Here is a 20130-nt window from a genome sequence, read left to right on the forward strand (position 1 = left end):
TTCTGGCCATGGCTTCACTCAATTGCAAGGGATGGAAATGGAGAGTGATGTGGCAAGAACGAGAGGTCTTTGGAATTTCAAGATGACCTACGGCTGAGGCACTGAGCAAAATACCAATGAAAGTACGGCTTCTTTTAATTGTGGAACGTGCCCGTTTTATTGCTGATTCAGTCTGTAGATCTTGTGGCACCTATCTTCTCCCGTGAAGAACAAAGATACACAGTAGTTTGACTGGTTTCCAGAGCGACTCGCTGCTGATTCGTGGAGCCTTGTTTCTGTCGTCACAGTTACCCCGGCAACGGAATGCTGACACACTGAAGTAGCCCTTACCTTCCCTGTATGAGAATCTTGTGCTTCAGGGTATTACATTTCTATGAACAAAGGTACCGCGGCATGGAGTGTTCCTGCATCAACTGTCCGCACAGCTTCTATTACTGCCGACCTCAGCCAACCACACACCCCTAGGAGATATTTTTTATTCAGGCTTTTTTAAAAGAAACGTCAACGAGATTCTTCTAGAAAAGTTAAAGAAAAGTTTTTTTCTGGCCCAAAGATCACAATGGCAGACGCAGAGGTGCTGCCGACGATGAAACGGGATGACCCGAGGTATTTGCTCCACGTAGAAAACACGAAGAGGAACGTTTTCGTTACGCAGTTGGGAGAAGGAAGGTAGGTCATGTTTCATTCCTGGGCGAGGTTTTAAAAAGAGTATAATAATAAAAATGTAAACAGCGTTGTAACTTACAGAAGCCTAAAACGCCTGACATGCTGCTACATTTGGGGCTATGAACCCGATAATACCCTTCCAGGATCCCCATTTCGCATCTAAAACGGCTACTGTATGGCATCGTATTGCGTACGTTGAATTAATAAATACAGTAACTGATCTTCTCAGAGCTCCCTGCTTCAAATATCTGAGCACGTGCACTTTTTATTTGACGTTTACAGAGGAATTCAGCTCTTTTCGAGGGCTATTATAAAAACACAAATATATGTATTATACCGAGATAAGTATTTCGTGTATTTTTTAAGTTTTGAGATTGGGCATTTTATGTGATTTTTTTTCTAAGCATGACATGCAGAGTTTAGCTATTGACACATTAGCATGTCTGACAGTCTGCTAATTTAAGCGGTGTCACATTAGTAGATATTTTATGGCCTTACACTCGACTAATTTGCTTGACGGAATTTACACAACATCTCGCTGAAACGCTGCTACACCAGCCAGGGTCAGATTGATCCTGCTTGGGCCCCAGGGCCCCTATCAATCCCATCTGCACCCACCCGCCCAGAAATATAGACGGATTTACTTATTATATTTGTCGGAATTAGTCACCTTTAAAGAGATATTAATTGCATGTGTGATGGGAATAAAATGAAAAAATGTTACATATGGGGGCAATGGGACGAAGCCTGCTGGAAAATATTGAAACGAGATGAACATAGAAACCAATAAGGCGAAAAAGCACGGGGTAAATATAAATAAACAAGGGCATTTCAACAGTGTTTGCAAAGGAAGGGGGGTGGGAGGTTAAGAGTTGCAAGCATCCTTCCTGTTATGCTCACGAAGTACCATCGATGGGATTGGTTTGAGCCCTCGAAAGCGGGGTTTTAATAATGTTGTTCTTTTCCAATTCCCTCTGCCTCTTCTTCAGTGCATGCTAAGAAAGTACTGTATGTCGGGCGTTGCCAGAAAGCTGTTTTTACCTTCCTTCCACAACCAGTCAAGGATTAGCTTAAAGTTTGTTTGCTCATCAGTTAAGACGTCGCCCTCGTAAAGGAACAGGACCGTCTGTGCAAGGGTGTTCTTCACACAGCCTATTAATACACATTTGGTATTCGCATCCTAAACTTGTGACATTGTATACGTGAAGCTTACTGTATGAGTTTTTTTTTATTTACGTGGATCGTCGAAGAAAGGCACCCCTGCATTGAGTGTGTCGAAAAATGCAGGGTGCCATCTCAGAGTGTGAATGGTCGTTGTATATCAAAATACCGACTATAGAAACTTTGTGCTATTAAAATATTGCAGGCAAGATATGGGGGACCAAATATTGAGAAGGTAGGTGCATGTAGATCAGTATATATTTTCTATTTATAACTCACCCCCTATACACATAGACAATATATGCCTTGTCAAGGTACATATATATGGACTTGGGAAAAGTAAACCTATACTTACTGATATATGCTAACCTTTCTAATATTACGGTTCTCATTATTTTGTCCACGGTATTCGGGTAGCGCAATATTCTGGAGCTGATATGAAAGTGGAGTAGTGGAGCAACACTAGAAATTTGACACTAACTAGGCTCTGTCTGTCTCCACAGACAGACAGAAGAACTGAAGGGGTGACAGTTTGCTTGCTTTTATAGTTATCCAGGTTTTTTGAAAATGTTAACACTATGGCCCTTATTACGAGTATGGCTGTCTTTAGACTGCCACATTACGACTGTGGCGAAGCCGCCACGGTCCGACTGCTGGCACCCCTAGGTTGCCTCCAGTCGACAACCTGACGGTCTCAGCAGTCGAAATCCGCCAGGGCAGCGTTGCAAGCAGCGCTGTTGTCCTTGTGATTATGAGTTCCCTTTCTGTCAGCCCTTGCATGGGCAGTGCAGGGGCCCCCATTGTCAGCCCGTCTCGCCTTTCACTGCCCGAATTACGGGCAGTGAAAAGCCCAGTGGGTGCTGTCGCACCCGACACACCGCAGCGTTGCCGCCAGCTCGATTACGAGTCAACGTCAATGTTGGGGCGAGTTTCCCTCTGGGCCTGCGGATGTAAACTCTATTTCCGTCCGCCAGCCCAGCGGGAAGCTCGTAATAGGGCTCACGGAGGGACGGCCGCATAGGCCTCATTCTGACACAGGTCTTTTGTAGTGAGCCCCTATGTGTTGACCGGCTAGTTCCGTCCTTTTCCTTGATTTTTGGTTTTAGACTTTGACAATTGGATTTTTTGAGGAACTCATCTTTCAAACACAAAACCTCTTTTCTCCAGGATACCAACAGGGAAAAAAAATGTGTCCCTTCTTTATCTTGAGATTTTGAAAATACCTGCCTTTGCAAGGCCCCCGATGATTCGAGGATCCATTGCTATTCCACTATACAGATGAAAAGGCTTCTGGCTTACATCTAGGAGCATGGAGGGCACTTGTATTTTTAGGAATCAACTGCAATGATACACTAGAGGGATTGTTTCAATAGCTTCAGTCAACAAACTTCCATGTTCTCGATGTCCTACATCTATATCTTTAAAATAGACCATAAAACTCTTCTCTTCTAAAGAGATTGTTCTCAATAACTCTCCTTGCTAAGCTTGCCACAAGGCATACACTCTCACATTTTATGGCATGACCCTAACTATTAAATGTCATAATGACCTCTCTATTTTAACTGTTAATATGTAATATGTTTTTGTGCAACCCAAATCGCTTTAACTTTGCGAAGTATGTAATGTGTAGGCAATATGTAACTTGTAAATACGCACCCATGAGTAACTGCAGTAGTTATATGTTTTGTCACCTAGTACCATGCAACTCTGAATTTCTCATGTAACGTTTTCCGCTCTATTGTAAAGTGCTTTGACACCTCTGGGTAATGCTTGCGCTATGTAAAAATGCATAAATAAATAAATAAATACTCAAAATGACCCTGCCCTTTCCAGGCCTTTTGTTCTCTAAATAGCTACCCACCTATAGGCAGGTTAAGAGTCGTTGAGTAGGACAACCCCCATATCTTTTGTACCTTTATTTTGGGATTCTCCTGAAAGGAAACTGCCATCTCCACCACACATTTTTGCTCACACCCAGGGACAAAAAACATGGTTTGGCCAGCCTTTATGACAATCTGGTCAGAGAACTGAATTGCAGGAATACACTAAGGGCCTCATTACGACCCTGGCGGCCGGCGGTAAGCTGGAGGTAACACCGCCAACAGGCTGGCGGTGTTCCGCCAGCTATCATGACTTTGGTACAATAGCCACGGCCATACCGCCAGCCCCTCAAACATACCGCCAGGCTTCCGCCTGGCAGTCATAATCCCCAGGGCAGCGGTGCTTGATCATGAGTCCCCGACCGCAAGCCTGGCCACGGCAGTAAACACCACCATGGAAAGGCTGGTGGTAAGGGGGACTCGGGGTGCCACTGGGGGCACCTGCACTGCCCATGCACTTGGCATGTGCAGTGCAGGCCCCCCCAGGCACTGCCCCAATGCACATTTCACTGCCTGAATTTCAGGCAGTGAAGTGTGTAACGGGTGCCACTGCACCCGCTGCACATCAACATTGCCAGCGGCTCTATTACGAGCCAGCTGCAATGTTGATGTGACTTTTCCGCTGGCCCAGTGGACGGTAACACTGTTACCGTCCGCTGGCCCAGTGGAAAAGTAAAAATAGGGAGGCAGATATACCGCCAGTGTTGGCGGTATACTGGCGCCCGCATCTTCGGCTGTCTTTGGCAAAAGATCGCCGAAGTTGTTAAGAGGGCCTAAGTCGGCTTACAACTTGGATATAAAGATGGAACAATAATTTTCCCAAAATTTCCTGACCAAGTGCTTGAAGCCCCACACCAGCGGAGACTGCGATAATCATTGGAGCACCAGGAGTAGGGTAATGACAACCATCTCCCCTTGCAAGGTTTTGGACCAATAGTCTGGGGAAGCTTAACAAGTGTTTCTGGAGAGGCTGCCTGAGTTCTGCTAAAGGGCAGAGCTGACCACCTGTTTAAGTGGGGTGTTACTACCCAGCTAAATGACTTGATACCATGGATAGGAGACACCTGCACCTCTGTGCCATTGGTGGGGGTGGGCTTCCTGGACATGTCCTAACCATAGTCAACTGTGCAACCACCTTATACTAAGATGTCAGGGGAACTTGGCAGAGCGAGTTCTAAAGGAAAATATTGAGAACCACAAAGAATCCAGGTGCTAGAAGAAGCCGACTACTGTGGAAGTTAAAACACATGACAGAATATTACAAGTACCATGAAGAGACTGCACTTGCATAAAGGTATCACTGTTGCAGCCTTGGGTGGACACTTTTTGAAGGCTGTGTTATTAATCCAATGCCATCTCCCTGCATAAGACGTGGGCAGCTGGACTTTGCTGCCCTGTGAGTCAAAGGCTTAGTGGGGGTACCTAATGATCATATTTGGGTTCAACAGGGGGACTAACCCCTATAGATTAGTGGTAAATGGCTCTGAGGTACATAAAGTGAGCACAATTATGCTTAACTGCTCCAGGACTTTTGATAAAGCTCCCCAGTTGCAATCATAAACAAACAGATCATAAAGATTATAAAAGCAGGCAACATATTACTTTATGAAGGATCCCTTAATATCTAATCCCAGCTAATATAAACATTAGCACTAAATGTCTGCATTCTATGAGAGTTCACTATTTAGGTGTTTGTTGTTGTATATCTGAACTTCATTGATAGTTTCAAGTCCACAACCTGTATGCAGGACCAAGCGAGATTGTGTCAATGCTACAACATTCTGTTACTGAGTGATAGCCTTGGAGCTTTTACACACTTTTACGATTGATCACTAATCTCATATACCTGTTCCCTTTGGTGTACACTTTAGCACTACTTGTGAAATTGTGCCATAATCAGGATATGCAAGTATTAGAGAATGCCATCTAGGTGAAATTTAGGTAAGACACCTTGACAAATGTGTGACTATGGGGTCTGCCTACCTCTAAGTATATATGAAGCTAAGCAAAAGCTTATTTAGCGTGTTGGCGCTTTTTGGTAACTGTGCGCTTTATACATTTTTATCATTTCATTTTCACATCCTTTAATTTCATATCATATTTCACATACTTCCAAAGGAGACTTTCATGTACTGACGCATTAATGATTTTGCAAGTTACAAATATGGCACAACTTCATGAGTAGTAATGCACATGTGCACACCAATAGGGTACAGGCACATGAGATTAGGGATCACTCGGTACTGAAGAAAGCCATTTGACCCTTATAGGCAACAGAGACTTTCGCTGAAAAATGTAGACCATAGATGGGGAAGATCATAATACTCTCGCTCACATCTACTCTTGTTTTTCTCTGCCTAAGGTTCCCAGCATTAACAGTTACCCTTTAGGATAGGGAAAACTTAAGACAATTTTAATTATCAAGATCCCTAAACATCAGTACCCAGCTCGGCTGTAAATCAGGTGTCGAAGCACAGCCAGGTAGGTGCACTAGGTGTCTCGAGTGGGAACCCTATGATGAAGCATACCACTAACTGATGTTAGTGGGTGAGGGTTCTTCTAATAACTAAATAGGAGTCCCTTTTACATCTGGTAAAGTGGTTTTACAAGATATAGGAAGTAGGCTCTCTCTTCATGATTGTGTTGATTAATTTGAGAGGTGGAGTAGAGCTCACTTTCCTCTCGCTCTGCTGTTGTTGATATACATTTGTAGTAAGGCATGGAATTTGAGACACCCTGATAGATTTCAAAAGATCTTGGATATAGTCTCTGGCTGAGCAGGACTCCTAAAGAGGGTTCACAGTACGTAGTTATAATACATCCAATTTGGAATAACTTTGGGGGTTGAGGAAACAGTTTAGGAAGAACATTTTTATAGTCTTAGCATTATATGACGAATACTGAACTCTAAGTGATAATGCAAAGGAAAATGTGTGCGTGGGGGAGGCGAGCAAGGGATAAACCAACTAACTGGGTATCCTGCTCAAGGTAAAAGAAGGCATGCTCTGGGGTTAAGAATATGTACAGTGGCCCAATTTACACAGCATTTTCTATTTTTTTGTCTATGTCAGGGCTTAGCTCAGGCCTACTCTTGATTTTTCCAAGAGCAAAAATTCTGACTACTGGATAAGAAATGTTTTATGACTCATGTTAATTTCTGAGCAAATTTCACCTAAGCTTAGAGAAAGGCACACCTATGTAAAAAATGCTTTGTAAGTCAAAAAAAGGATTTTCAAGAGAAAATCATACCTAAGGCAAGAATAGGAAACAACTACTCATAGAAGAACTTTGTGAATCTGGTCTTGTGTATAATTCTCAATTCACGGCCCACAGGGCCTTCAATAGAAAAGGCTCACCTACTATTAGGAACCTGCTGATTGCATATGTCCCAAGTAAAGATGTCCGCTCATGTATTAGAAAACTTCTGGCAGTACCTAGGACCAGAAAGGCAATGTGTGGCAGCCGCTCCTTTGCCTACCTAGCACACAAACTGTGGAATAGCCTACCTTTGTCTCTCAGAAGCCATGAATCGCAACAATGTTTAAGAAAACAGTTAACAACACACCTCTTTTAACATCTATTTATTCACAGTATTTGTTTTTAAACCGTTGGTGGTTGTCCCAGTTAAGCGTTGTGAGGCCTGGTTGGGTAGCCACATGCTATACAAGAACTACTATGCTAAAGTAAACTACACCCTGTGAGCCAAACATTTAGGAAAGTATTCCCTTTAGTGCCAAAAGAAATCCTACAGGAGAAAAATTGACTATTTAAACACTAATGAAGACACAGAAATAGGCTCTAAACTGGTTGAGAACTAGTTTAGAGCTAGCCCCTAATCTACTGTCCCAAACACTAGGGCAGGAATGTGTGTAGCACACTTTTCTTTAATTAACATGATATGATGATCTCTCAATCTAGCTTATTTGTAAATCTTTTTAACTACATGTGGTTGATGGTATCTTGTACCATGCCTTTGCAATTAAAGCCGATAGCATCCAACCTCCGGTCCTTCCGTTTACAAATCTGGGTGTCAGGAGTTAGTTTTGAGAGAATGATCTCAAAATCCAAGCAGGTATGTATCTTGTGAACACTGACGACATATAGGCCCTCATTACAACCCTGGTGGTCGGTGTTAAAGTGCAGGTAAGACCGCCGACAGGCCTCAGTTAAAAAAATGGAATCACGACCATGGCGGAAACCGCCAACACAGGCAGCCATTTTAACACTCCGACCGCCGCGGTGGTAGAAACAAACACCGCAGCAGTAACCGCCAACAGGCAGGCGGAACACAATGTACCACCCACTGTATTACAAGGCACCAATCTGCCACCTTTTCTGGGGCAGTACCAACGCCATCATAAGCACAGCGGAAACAGTCTTTGGAACGGAAACCACTCACCTCTCGACACCCTACGAGGAACTAGGACGCCATGGAGCCCGAGTTACAGGTGCTACCAATGTTGGTTTACCTCCTCTTCTACCAGGAGCAGCAAAGACGGCGGCGACGACCACGGTGAGTACTGCAGCTAGCACACAGGGGAGGGGGAGTAAAAAGAGAGTGACACACACACGCAATACGCAACACCCCTACCCCCACCGTCACCCACAACACCATACACACAAACACATGCAGCAGCATTACATATATACCCCTTTAACCCCTGGAAGAACACAATGACAAAAGGAATTGAGTTAAACAGTGATTTTTTAGAAATAGTCAGATATACGGAAAGAATCGAAAAACAGTATTTACAAAAATATACAATATGTAGATAAGGTTGTACATTGTCCTTTGGAAATGTCCGTGGGCCACTGGGCCAAAAATCATGGGCCAAGCCCACACATGATACCTGACTCTAAACAGAGAGAACACTTCTGGGGCTTCAGGTCGAAAATAAACAGGCACCTCAGAGGGAGGGGGCACCTCAGCCGGATGAAGGGACGATGCCACTGCTCCACAAGGGAGCTCCATGCCCACTGTTTGGTCCTGGGGAGTGCAAAGCCACAGTCTCTCAAATCTCTCAAGTGGGTGGGTTGCCCACTGTTTATCCTGGGGAGTGCAAAGCCACAGTCTCTCAAGTCTCTCAAGTGGGTGGTTTGCCCACTGCCTTATCCTGGGGAGTGCAAAGCCACAGCCTCTCAAGTCTCTCAAGTGGGTGGGTTGCCCACTGCCTTATACTGGGAAGTGCAAAGCCACAGTCTCTCAAGTGGGTGGGTTGCCCAAAGCTTTATCCTGGGAGTGCAAAGCCACAGTCTCTCAAGTGGGTGACATGTTCCACTGGTTCTGGTGGGGGCTTAGTGCCCAGAGTCCTTCATCCTGCCATGGACTGGGGTAGTGGATGTATCTCTCCACTGGTTCTGGAGGGGGTTTAGTGCCCAGAGTGCTTCATCCTGCCAAGGACTGGGGTAGTGGATGCTGTTCTCCACTGGTTCTGGAGGGGGCTTAGTGCCCAGAATGCTTCATCCTGCCAAGGACTGGGGTAGTGGATGTATCTCTCCACTGGTACTGGAGGGGGCCTAGTGCCCAGAGTGCTTCATCCTGCCAAGGACTGGGGTAGTGGATGTATCTCTCCACTGGTTCTGGAGTGGGCTTAGGGCGCAGAGTGCTTCATCCTGCCAAGGACTGGTGTAGTGGATGCTGTTCTCCTCTGGTTCTGGAGGGGGCTTAGTGCCCAGAGTGCTTCATCCTGCCAAGGACTGGGGTAGTGGAAGTATCTCTCCACTGGTTCTGGAGGGGGCTTTGTGCCCAGAGTGCTGCACGTGGGGTGTGGCAGTTCTCATTCCCTCACCTTGGTGTGTATGCCACGAGATTGCCTGGGACCAGGTAGCGTGATACTCCATGGAGTCAGACACACACTCCACCCTGCTGCGACTTTGCCTGCCAACTGCTGGTACCAACAGTGCTGGTTGTGGTGCCTCATGTACGCTGTGCAGGGTCCAGGACGTCTTCTGCAGCCTCGGACGGCTGTCCACTGGGAATGTTGTCCATGTTGGCTGTGGTGGCATTGTCTGTGCACATTGCGGGGCTGGTGGCGGTGGTTGCGGCGGTGTCTGTGGTGGAGATGCTGCCAGTGATGCATGTGTCAGCACCTGTGGAGGGAGACCCTAGGACGTCTCCTGCAGCCGCAGACGGCTGCCCACTGGGGATGATGCTGGGGACAGTTGCTGGGGCAGCAGACATGCAGGTGGCGGTGTCCACTGCCGTACAGGTTGCTGCTCTGTTTGCCAGAAAGGGTGACACCAGTCCCTCAGCCGGAGGCTCCTTGCCCTGTGCTGACTTCCCTTTAGCCTTGTGTCTCTTCCCCACCTTGGAAGTCGCTGCTGGGACCTTGGCACTGTCCCCTTTTGGCTTGGAGGAGGCCTTGCTGGGTGATTGGTGCGGCTTTTCCCTACGGCATGTGGGCCCCTTCTTCACCTTGGCAGGTGGCAGAATGGGCTGATCCTTGGCCTCGCGAGGTGGCACACTGGCAGCCCTGATGGGTGCCGCCTGCGATGTTACAGGACTTGCAGGGACCACAGTGCTGGAGGATTTGGTGGCGGAGGTGCTGGGCTGGGATCTGGACATCCTGGCCCTAGGGGAAGGGCTGGGGGGAGGTGTAGGGAAGAGGTCAATGTTAGCCAGGAAAAGTTTTTTAGACACACAGGGACGGGAAAATGGATGGGGTTTGGGAGCGGAGGAAGAGGTAGTGGTTGTAGGAGATGTACGTCTGCTGAATTTGGGTGAAGGTGCATGGGCTGGAGGCTGTTGTGAGGTGGATGGCTGTTGAGTGGGTGTTTGCCTGCGTTTGAGTACTTTGGGAGGAGGGCTCACAGACACACTTGGAGAGGACACAAGGGACGTGTGCATGGTAGTGGGGGTGGTGATTGCACGTGAGCGGTGTGTGGTGATGGGCGTGCTGGTAATGGAGGTAGTGGCTGAGGATGTAGTGCATGCAGGTGTGAGTGGAGATGAGACTGGGAGGGAGGAGAAGGAAGTGGAGGAGGGGGACACAGTGGAGGCAGTGGATGTTGGTGTGTCTGCATGGGAATGGTGCTTGTGTGAGTGCCTGTGGGATGTGTGGTGCTTATGTTTGCCATGTCCACTCTTGTGTGTTGATGAGTGTGCATGCTGGTCTGATGGTGTGCTTGGGATAGGCTGAGGTACAGGGGATTGGGTCGGGGTGGAGGAAGTTGGAGGGGGGAGGCTGGACACAGGGACAATGGCTGCCATCAGTGCTGAGGCCAGAGCCTGAAATACTCTCTGTTGGGCCGCCACGCCAGAATGGATGCCCTCCAGGTATGCATTTGTTTGCTGCAAATGCCTCTTGACACCCTGGATGGCATTCAAAATGGTTGATTGCCCAACAGTGAGGGATCTCAGGAGGTCAATAGCCTCCTCACTGAGGGCAGCAGGACTGACTGGGGCAGGGCTTGAGGTGCCTGGGGCGAAGGAGATGCCCACCCTCCTGGATGAGCGGGCACAGGAAACACACTGAGGGGCTGCTGGGAGGGTGGTGCCGGTAGGGGGGGTGGCGGCTATACCTGTTGATGCGGTGGGCACAGAGGTGCCCGCCACCGCAAGTGAGCTCCCATCAGAGGAGGAGTCGCTGGTGTCTCCTCCTGTCCCTGCCGTGGAGCTCCCCTCGCCCTCGGACCCACTGGTGCCTTCAGACTCCGTAAATTCACCCTCGAGGGCCATGTGGGTTGCAGCTCCCTTCTGCTCTGGTGCCAATGCTCCTCTGCTAGATGATGCTAATGCACACAAGGACAGGGTGACAAAACAAAAAGGGGAGGAAATACAGAAGAGACACATGGTCAATGCCGGCAACACCACCACCGTTGGCAGACACTGCATACATGAAGCAGCCCTATGCACTAGCCCATGCACTAACAGTTCAGGGGAAAAGCACATGCCCATGGGGGACTCTGCCTTGACCCATTTGATGCACATCTGGAACCCACCAGAGCCTGAGTAGGTGTAGAGGGCCACTACCACTTTTGGGATTGGAGTGGCAATGAGCCTGCAAAACAATGGATCTACCTTGGCGCGTCTGCCCTGGTCTAGGGGAACCCACAGCCCACTTCCCCCACCCAGAAACCTCTGAAGCGCGCAGAGTCAGCTGAATGAGACTGTATTCACCCCCTTGTGGCTGCTGCGATGCCCTCGAGCGCCCATCCCACTCAGGATATGCCACCTCCAGGATCCGGAACATCAGGGGGGTCATTGTGTGACGGGCACCCCTTCCACGTTGGGAGGTCATCCCCAGCTGGGCGTCCGCCGTCTTCTTGGTCCAGCGGCACAGGTCCTCCCATCTTTTGCGGCAGTGGGTGCTCCGTCTATGGTAGACCCCAAGGGTCTGCAGTTCCTTGGCGATGGCACACTAAATCCCCTTCTTCTGGTGGGCGCTGACCTAGAGGAGTAGTGAAGTAAGAATGGATGTTACTCCCCCGTCCGTTTTTTCTTACTCATTGGCCACAAACCTCCCACCCTGGCCCAGAAAAACATACACTCACCATCCTCACATACTGGCCTCTGCCCCCCGTCTCTCCCATCCACGACACTCCATACATTCATGTGCCATGCATCATGCTCACAGTGTACTCACCTGTTTGTCTGGAGGACCGTAGAGTAGCGTGTACTGGGGAGGACCCCAGCCACCAATTTCTCCAACTCCTCCGCAGTAAAGGCAGGGGCCCTTTCTCCAGACACTGTAGCCATTGTCACTTCCAGACTCAGGTCACAGCAGCACTTGCAGTGTAGGTCCTCTCCTGTTGAAGGTCAGGTATCAAGTGAGTGAAGAGACAGAAAATGGCGGTCACGTCCACGGCGGTGCGTACCATCACCGCCGTCGTACATTGTCATTGGCTCCTGGAACACATAGGGCCCAATGATAACCAATGATGAATTGCGCTGCGGTCTTCGACCACCTACCGCGACGCTGCACAACGCCAGTGCAGTTACCTCATTTCCCATTGTCCCTCCTTACAGGTCAGGCAGCTGCCATTTCAGGGGGGCACATGGCAGGGCAGCTAACTGCGTCAAGCACTTTTGTCCAGGAATACGGACAGACAGCGCCACACACCGATCACAGCACGATTGTTCTAAACAGCCTTGTGAAACCTATGTGGTGTATGACCCTCTGCTCACCCTTCTTCTCCATAGGGCACTTCCGCTGGGGCAGATGATGAGATGGCATCATCCTCCAGTGTACAGTCCCCTGGTGGACGTGTTGACAATGGAAGACAGACACATCATTATCACCTACAGACTTGATCGTGCCACAATCCATGAACTGTGTGCCCAGTTGGAGCCAGACCTAATGTCAGCTATCCGACATCCCACAGGAATCCCCCCTCTAGTGCAGGTCTTGTCAGTACTCCATTTCCTGGCCAGTGGGTCCTTTCAGACAACAGTGGCCATGCCCTGCAGAAACACATGTGCAGCTACATCGTTTTCCCTCAGGTGGAGGATTTGCCCACAGTGAAAGGTGACTTTTATGCCCTGGGACATATCCCCAACATCATTGGTGCCATTGATGGTACACATGTGGCATTTGCCCCCCCCCGCAGGAATAAACAGGTGTACAGAAACCGCAAAAGCTACCATTCTATGAATGCAGATGGTGTGTTTTGCAGACCAGTACATCTCCCATGTGAATGCCAAGTATCCTGGCTCAGTGCATGACGCTTACATTTTGAGGAATAGCAGCATCCCTTATGTGATGGGGCAACTCCAGAGGTACCGGGTGTGGCTAATAGGTGAGCCCAAGGTCCCAACACAGTTGACATAGGTGTCTGGGAATGGGAGAGTCCCTAAGCGTTGGAGGATGTCTAACAGTTGTCCCTCAATATTTGCAGGTGACTCTGGTTATCCCAACCTGTCATGGCTACTGACCTCAGTGAGGAATCCCAGGACAAGGGCAGAGGAACGCTACAATGAGGCACATGGGCAAACTAGGAGGATAATAGAGCGCACCTTCGGCCTCCTGAAGGCCAGATTCCAGTGCCTTCATCTGAGAGGTGGCTCCCTATACTGCTCACCGAAGAAGGTGTGCCAGATAATCGTGGCATGCTGTATGCTGCACAACCTGGCTTTGCGACGCCAGGTGCCTTTTCTGCAGGAGGTTGGGCCTGATGTTGGTCTTGTGGCAGCTGTGGAGCCTGTGGACAGTGAAGAAGAGGAGGCAGAAGAAGAAGCTATAGATAACCGAAACAACATCATCATGCAATACTTCCAGTGAGACAGAGGTAAGAGACTGGCACTGCTTTTCTCATATAATACTACTGTAGGACATTGCATAAATCTGCCTTTTTACCTCAGTGTATGGACCCTGACATGTCACTTTGGCTTTCTATTTCACAGATCTGGGTCCCACTTTCTGCTATGTTTACTGCTGCCCAACAACTGTCTAACATTGGTATGTGAACATGAACATTGACATTGCTATATTTCTGAAATGTTGCAATTACACATTTGTCAAAGTACAGACTGACTCCAGATTGATTTGTGATTCAAGGGTGTTTATTTCTGTGTAAATAAGTGGAGAGGTGTGTGCAATGGGCTTGGGTGATGGTGGAGGAATGTCCATGGTAGAGTCCAGTCTCATGGTCTCACAGGTGCATTGTCCAAGGGGGAATAGGAAGTGGAGTAATGGCAGTTCAAAGTTGTCAGGGTGACAAAGTGGGACAAAAGGGTGACAATCAGGAGAGTGTTATTTCCTGGCGGGGGTCTTGGCAATGTTTTTTGTCTTGTTCCTGGATCTCAGGAACATTTGCGGGCTGGTTCTCCTTCTGCAGGGGGTGGGGTGCTGGTGGCCTGTTGGTCCTGTGGTGGGACCTCCTGTCCACTAGCGCCCGCGGAGGTAGAGGGCTGTTCATCATTCAGGCTAGTGTCAGGGGCCCATTTGTGTGCCACTGTGTCCCTCATGGTGTTGGCCAGGTCTGCCAGCACCCTTGCAATGGTGACCAAGGTAGTGTTGATGGACTTCAAGTCCTCCCTGATCCCCAGGTAGTGTTCTTCCTGCAGCCACTGGGTCTCCTGAAACTTGGGCAGTACCGAGCCCATGGTCTCCTGGGAATGATGGTATGCTCCCATGATGCTGGAGAGTGCCTCGTGGAGAATGGGTTCACTGGGCCTGGCCTCCCCCTGTCACACAGCAGTCCTCCCAGTTTCCCTGTTATCCTGTGCCTCTGTCCCCTGAACGGTGTGCCCACTGCCACCGACCCCAGGTCCCTGATTGTCTTGGGTTGGTGGGTTTGCCTGGGGTCCCTGTAGTGGTGGACACACTGCTGATTGACGTGTCCTGGGGACAGAGGGATGGGCCCGCTGGGTGGGTGCTGTGGTGGGGTTTCCTGAGGGGGGAGGTTCAGTGGTGGTTTGGGACTGTGGGAAGGGAACCGACTGTCCAGAGGTCGCTGAAGGGCCGGTCTGGTCATTTTGGTCCAGGCATGCAGAGCTGCTGTCATCACTGTGGGCCTCTTCTGTGGGGGGACTGGATATGTCTGGCACCTCCTGTCCGTTGACGTTTGGTAGGGGTCCTGTTGCGGTGTAAATGCATAGTTATTGTATCGGTGTGTGCCATCTTGTGCAATGGGTGAGTTACCCTCTACTCCTGTGCTTGCATTATTGTGTTTGCCCTTGTGTGATTAGTGATTTTGGGGTCTGGGTGGGTATCTGTTCTAGACATGCTTTGGTGATGGGTGTCTATGGATAGGTGTTGCATGCAGGGCTTGGGATTGGAATGGGTAGGTTGTGATGGTGGGGCATATGTGAGGTGTTGGAGTGATCGGGGTGAGAGTGGGGGTATGTGATGGCATGCAGGTGGGGTGGGGGATATAGTAGTAAAGATATGACTTACCAGAGTCCAGTCCTCCTGCTACTCCTGCGAGGCCCTCAGAATGCAGTATTGCCAAGACTTGCTCCTCCCATGTTGTTAGTTGTGGGGGAGGAGGTGGGGGTCCACCGCCAGTCCTCTGTACGGCTACCTGGTGTCTGGATACCACGGAATGCACCTTCCCCCATAGGTCAATCCACCTCTTCCTAATGTCATCCCTTGTTCTGGGGTGCTGTCCCACTGCGTTGATCCTGTCAACAATTCTCCACCATAGCTCCATCTTCCTAGCAATGGAGGTGTGCTGCACCTGTGATCCGAAAAGCTGAGGCTCTTCCCGGATGATTTCCTCCACCATGACCCTGAGCTCCTTCTCTGAAAATCCGGGGTGTCTTTGAGGTGACATGATGTGGTGTGGGTGATGTGTGAGGTAATGTTTGTTGTGCTGTGTGATGTGTTGTGTGCCTGTGGATGCTGGTGTTGTGTTTGCTATTCTCTCTCTATGCTTCTTCAAAAAAATGTAATTGTAAGGGGTTGTGGGTAATGTGGGTGTGTGTTTTATAGCGGTGTGATTGTGTGCTATGTGTATCAGGTGTGTGTATTTTGATTTGTCCAATGTGGTTGTGTTTTGTAAATGTGTGTGTATTTTGAGTGCGGCGGTGTGTACCGCCAATGGATTACCGCGGTTGAAAGATCGCCGCGTTGATTCGTGAGTCGTGATAGTGTGGGTGTATTCCTGTTGGCGTGACGGTGTGGGTTTTGGTATTGCCAGTTTATCACTGACCTTTGGTGTGGCGGACTTGCGTGGGTGTCTGTATTGTGGCGGATTACGAGATTATGGGTCGTAATACCTGTAGCGGATTTCTGCCACAGCCACGGTATGTTGGCGGCCTTCAGCACGGTGGTAAGCGGGATTTACCACCAGGGTTGTAATGAGGGCCATAGTCTATGTTTCTTTGACTATATGAAGCTTTATGGCAGAGGCACAAGACCTTGTGCAAACTTCTATTTCAAATTGGGAGCCAGTGCAATTTACACAAATGGCTAGAGATAGAAGTGTTGCGGATTAGGCCTAAAACTAATCTGGCTGCTGCATTTTGAACTGCTTGTAGCATCTGGGTAGCATATTTTGGGAGACCTTCTAGTAAAGAATTACTGTAGCCTAGATGTGATATGATTAATGCACGAACCATTATAATCCTGGAGGATTAAGGGAGCGGAGTAAGATTCTCCACATGATGCATGGAGCCGGTTGGGTGAACTGAGGTGGCAGACCAACTTCTCCTGATGTTAAGGGGCTTGAGAGTCTCGGAAGCAATGATTGGGGCAGTGAGTGGGGTAATGAGTGGGGTGCCAGGCACTCACAGAGGTCAACAAATCCAGAGGCTGGTGTCTCTGGCTGGGACAAGGGTGAAGGGGTTGTCGGCTCCAGTGGCAAAATGGCAGCCTGTAGTGCAGCCTAGTGGCTTGAAGAGGGGCCCGGTGAGTGGCGGCGTTGACAGCTGGATCAGAGCTGGTAGTGGCCAGAGGGAACCCGTTAATGGAGTGGGTGACTCAGTGGTGGTGTGAAAGCAGGGCCCCCGGATGCCCCTTGATGTTGAGTGACGCCTGGCTGCTGGGGCAGGACCTGGCAGTGATGGCTGTGAGCCACAAGAAGCAGCAGTGGAGGTGGCCCCCAGAGAGCGGCAGGTGTGCATGGCACAGCAGCCCTGAGCCCTACATTAATGTCCCCCTGATGACTGAGGAGCAGTGTGGGGTGCTTTTGCCCTGCAGCGATGAATGGGGTACCTTGCCGGGGGTTGGTGTGCTCCCTTTGTCTTGTTCACCTTGAGGCCCCTGGTCAGGGAACCTGCTGTGGCCCAGGGGTTGGGGGCGGTGCAGGGTCCGGAGAGCTGCATTGAGTCAGCTGTATGGTGGCCTCGTCTGCTGCCAGTGAAGATGATGAGGCACTGGGGCAATACCGAAGGAGAGGGGAGCCCTAAGTCTTCCGTGTGGTGTATGCAGCGGTCGTAAGTGGGGGTTGCCTGGTGGGGGACCCTGAAGCTTGGAGGCCAGAGTGTTGCGGGCCCCGCATCGAAAACGGGCCACAGCAAAGGGGGAAGCCAGTGCCACAAGGGAATCCTGCAGACTACACGGGAACACGGTTGCCCTCCCAACGTGAACTGTGGACCTGGGTTTGGAGGCCCATACTGTGAAAATTCTAGCAGCCATCCAGGATATCAAGGCCACACTGGAGCTTAAAATTGAGTCTCACGAGGTGAGGCTGCTATGGGCCGGCCTCAGGAAGCTGGCATAGAGGGTGGTCACTGTGGAGGAGTCTCTTGCACAGATGCCACAATGGTTGCTGGGACTGATGACTGCCTTAAGAAACAGGAGGCAGTAAACACAGCAATGGTAGCAAAGCTGAATGACTTGGAGGTAGCTTGCAGCTGAAATAATGTCCAGATTGTAGGGCTCCCTGAGCAAGCAGAGGGTCTGTTGAGGAGCTGTAAATGAAAGATTGGCTGGGCATGGTGGTGTTGGAGGTGAGACACTCTAAACTGTTTATGGTGGAGAGGGCTCACTGGGTACCCGGGGGTACACCCACCCCTGGATGCCTATCCAAGAGCCATGGTGGTGAGGATCTCAGTTTCCATGATAGAGACCGTGTCTTGCAGGTGGCATGGATCCATGAATACTGGCAGGGGAATTTAGCCTGACAATACAGCAAAGGTGCAGCAATTGCGGGAGTCAGATCTGGAGGCAAAGTGGCAGCTGAGGTAGCTCTACATCAAGTATGCAATAATGTTTCCAGCAAAGATGTATATCACGGATGGGGAGGGTTTTATGTTTTTTTGGTCGGAGGAGGCGATGTGGGCCTGGTTGGAGGCAAAAGGTCACCCCATGCCGAGCTGCTCTGGGGGCACTCATGCTAAGATATAGATACCCTAGAGAGTGTGGCAGGGGAGGCGACTTGGACCTGGAACTACCCCCACTAAATATTGGGCTGAGTCAAAAGGGCACTGATGGTGGCTGAAATTCAACATTATCATTCCTGGTCGACTGGCAACAAATCGGCGGTCCTGGGTCAGAGTAAAGAGTCCACGAATGGCAAGGCTTCCTCCCTGGGAGAGGGTCATGATGATGAGAGAGTGCCAGTGGTGACCTCCATGACGGCAGACTTGATTGTCTGAGGACGTACTGAGATTGCGTGTAAGGTGCCCACTCCTGCTTAACTATGCTACTGTTCCTTGTAGGCAGGCTGGATCAGAGAATGCACATGGGGAGACAACAGATGCCTCGAGCATTGGGGAGTGGGTAGCTGTTGGTGCAACCGCACTAGGTTGTGAGGAGGAGGGTGGTTTCTATTGGGGGAGGAGTTGGTTCTACCAGACAGTGGCTCTTGAAGAGGCTAACTGAACAAATAGGTGCTAAAGGAGCACAAGTAAGGTGCACGTTGTAGAGAGTCCGGGACCTGGGATTGTGGGGTGGTAGCAGCCTAAGGGTCCTCTCATTGAAATTAACGTTTTAGGTAGCAGTTTGAATAGAAGGGTGGTCACAAAATGCTTAGCCCTTATTCTTGACCCCGACATTGTCCTGTTGCAGCAAACCCACTTCATGGGCAATAGGTGTGGGTTCTTCTATAGGGGGCAGTATCGGATGGTTGTGCATGCTGGGTTCTCTCTGGATTCCTAGGGGGTTGGGATCTTGGTACGTAAAACCATCCCTTTCCACATCACACGGACAGAGCGGTCCCATTTGGTTGTTGGTCAGCTGCCTCAGGTACAAGGAACGGGCTGGCTATAATGGTAGTGTGGTGGTATCTCCCGCAAGGATTGCAGGCGGAGGGGCTGGCAAACATGGGGTACTGGTTGGTGGCTGTACCTGATGCTCTCACACTCCTTGTGGGGTACCTCAATTTGGTGACACAGGGAGACCAGGACAGGATTACACAGACAGGGCATCCACCCAGATCAGACACAAGCTTGGCAACATTCATGAGTTCCCTGGGCACAGCTGACCAATGGAGGGTGAAACATTCTAGGTAGAAGCACTTCTCCTAAGTGGCTAATGCCATGAGATCGCTGTCCAGACTGGACTACCTCCTGACCAGCCAGCCACACACAAAGGGAGTCTTAGTGTGACTGATGGGCCATCCACAGTCTGATGGGTCATACAGGGCAGGATGGAAGGGAGGAGCTGACACCTACACCTGGATGGACTCTGTCCTGGCCCCACCCAAAGGGTTGGATACCCCCGGTAGTGAGTCTGGAGCCAGGGCAGGAAGGTCAGGGTCTCTGTGCACTTCAATGGGGTAACCATTGGTCCATGATAGCATGAAAATGCACACAAGTCTGGCTAGTCTTGATCATAAAAACAGCAACAAGGTTGTCTGAGGCCCTGTTGATTCAGATAAAAACTAGTGAAAACAATTACAAATCCAGACTAACCACAGTATTTTACAAAAAGGAGTTAGAAGAAACCAATAAAACCATCAATGAATCCAGGGACTATTTAACACAACAAAAAATCTCAAAGTTTCAAAAAGATTTACACAAATTCTCACATGAGAAAATGTATCCTTACACCAAAGAAGATTATGTCCTAAAATCTAATAACTCCTCTGATTTATC

The 20130-nt window shown here is 49.4% G+C and overlaps 1 protein-coding gene across 1 annotated transcript in view; it reads left to right on the forward strand.

Moving 5' to 3' along the window:
* Positions 1-342: 342 nt before the first annotated feature.
* The window catches only part of CCDC197 (coiled-coil domain containing 197), a 212589-nt gene continuing 192801 nt past the window's right edge, over positions 343-20130 (forward strand). The window contains exon 1 of the mRNA XM_069208233.1: positions 343-669. Within this exon, the coding sequence (XP_069064334.1) occupies positions 560-669 (110 nt within the window). The 5' untranslated portion in view covers positions 343-559. The remainder of the gene's footprint in view (positions 670-20130) is intronic.

This window comes from Pleurodeles waltl, chromosome 9 (assembly GCF_031143425.1).
Source record: "Pleurodeles waltl isolate 20211129_DDA chromosome 9, aPleWal1.hap1.20221129, whole genome shotgun sequence".
Lineage (NCBI taxonomy): Eukaryota > Metazoa > Chordata > Amphibia > Caudata > Salamandridae > Pleurodeles > Pleurodeles waltl.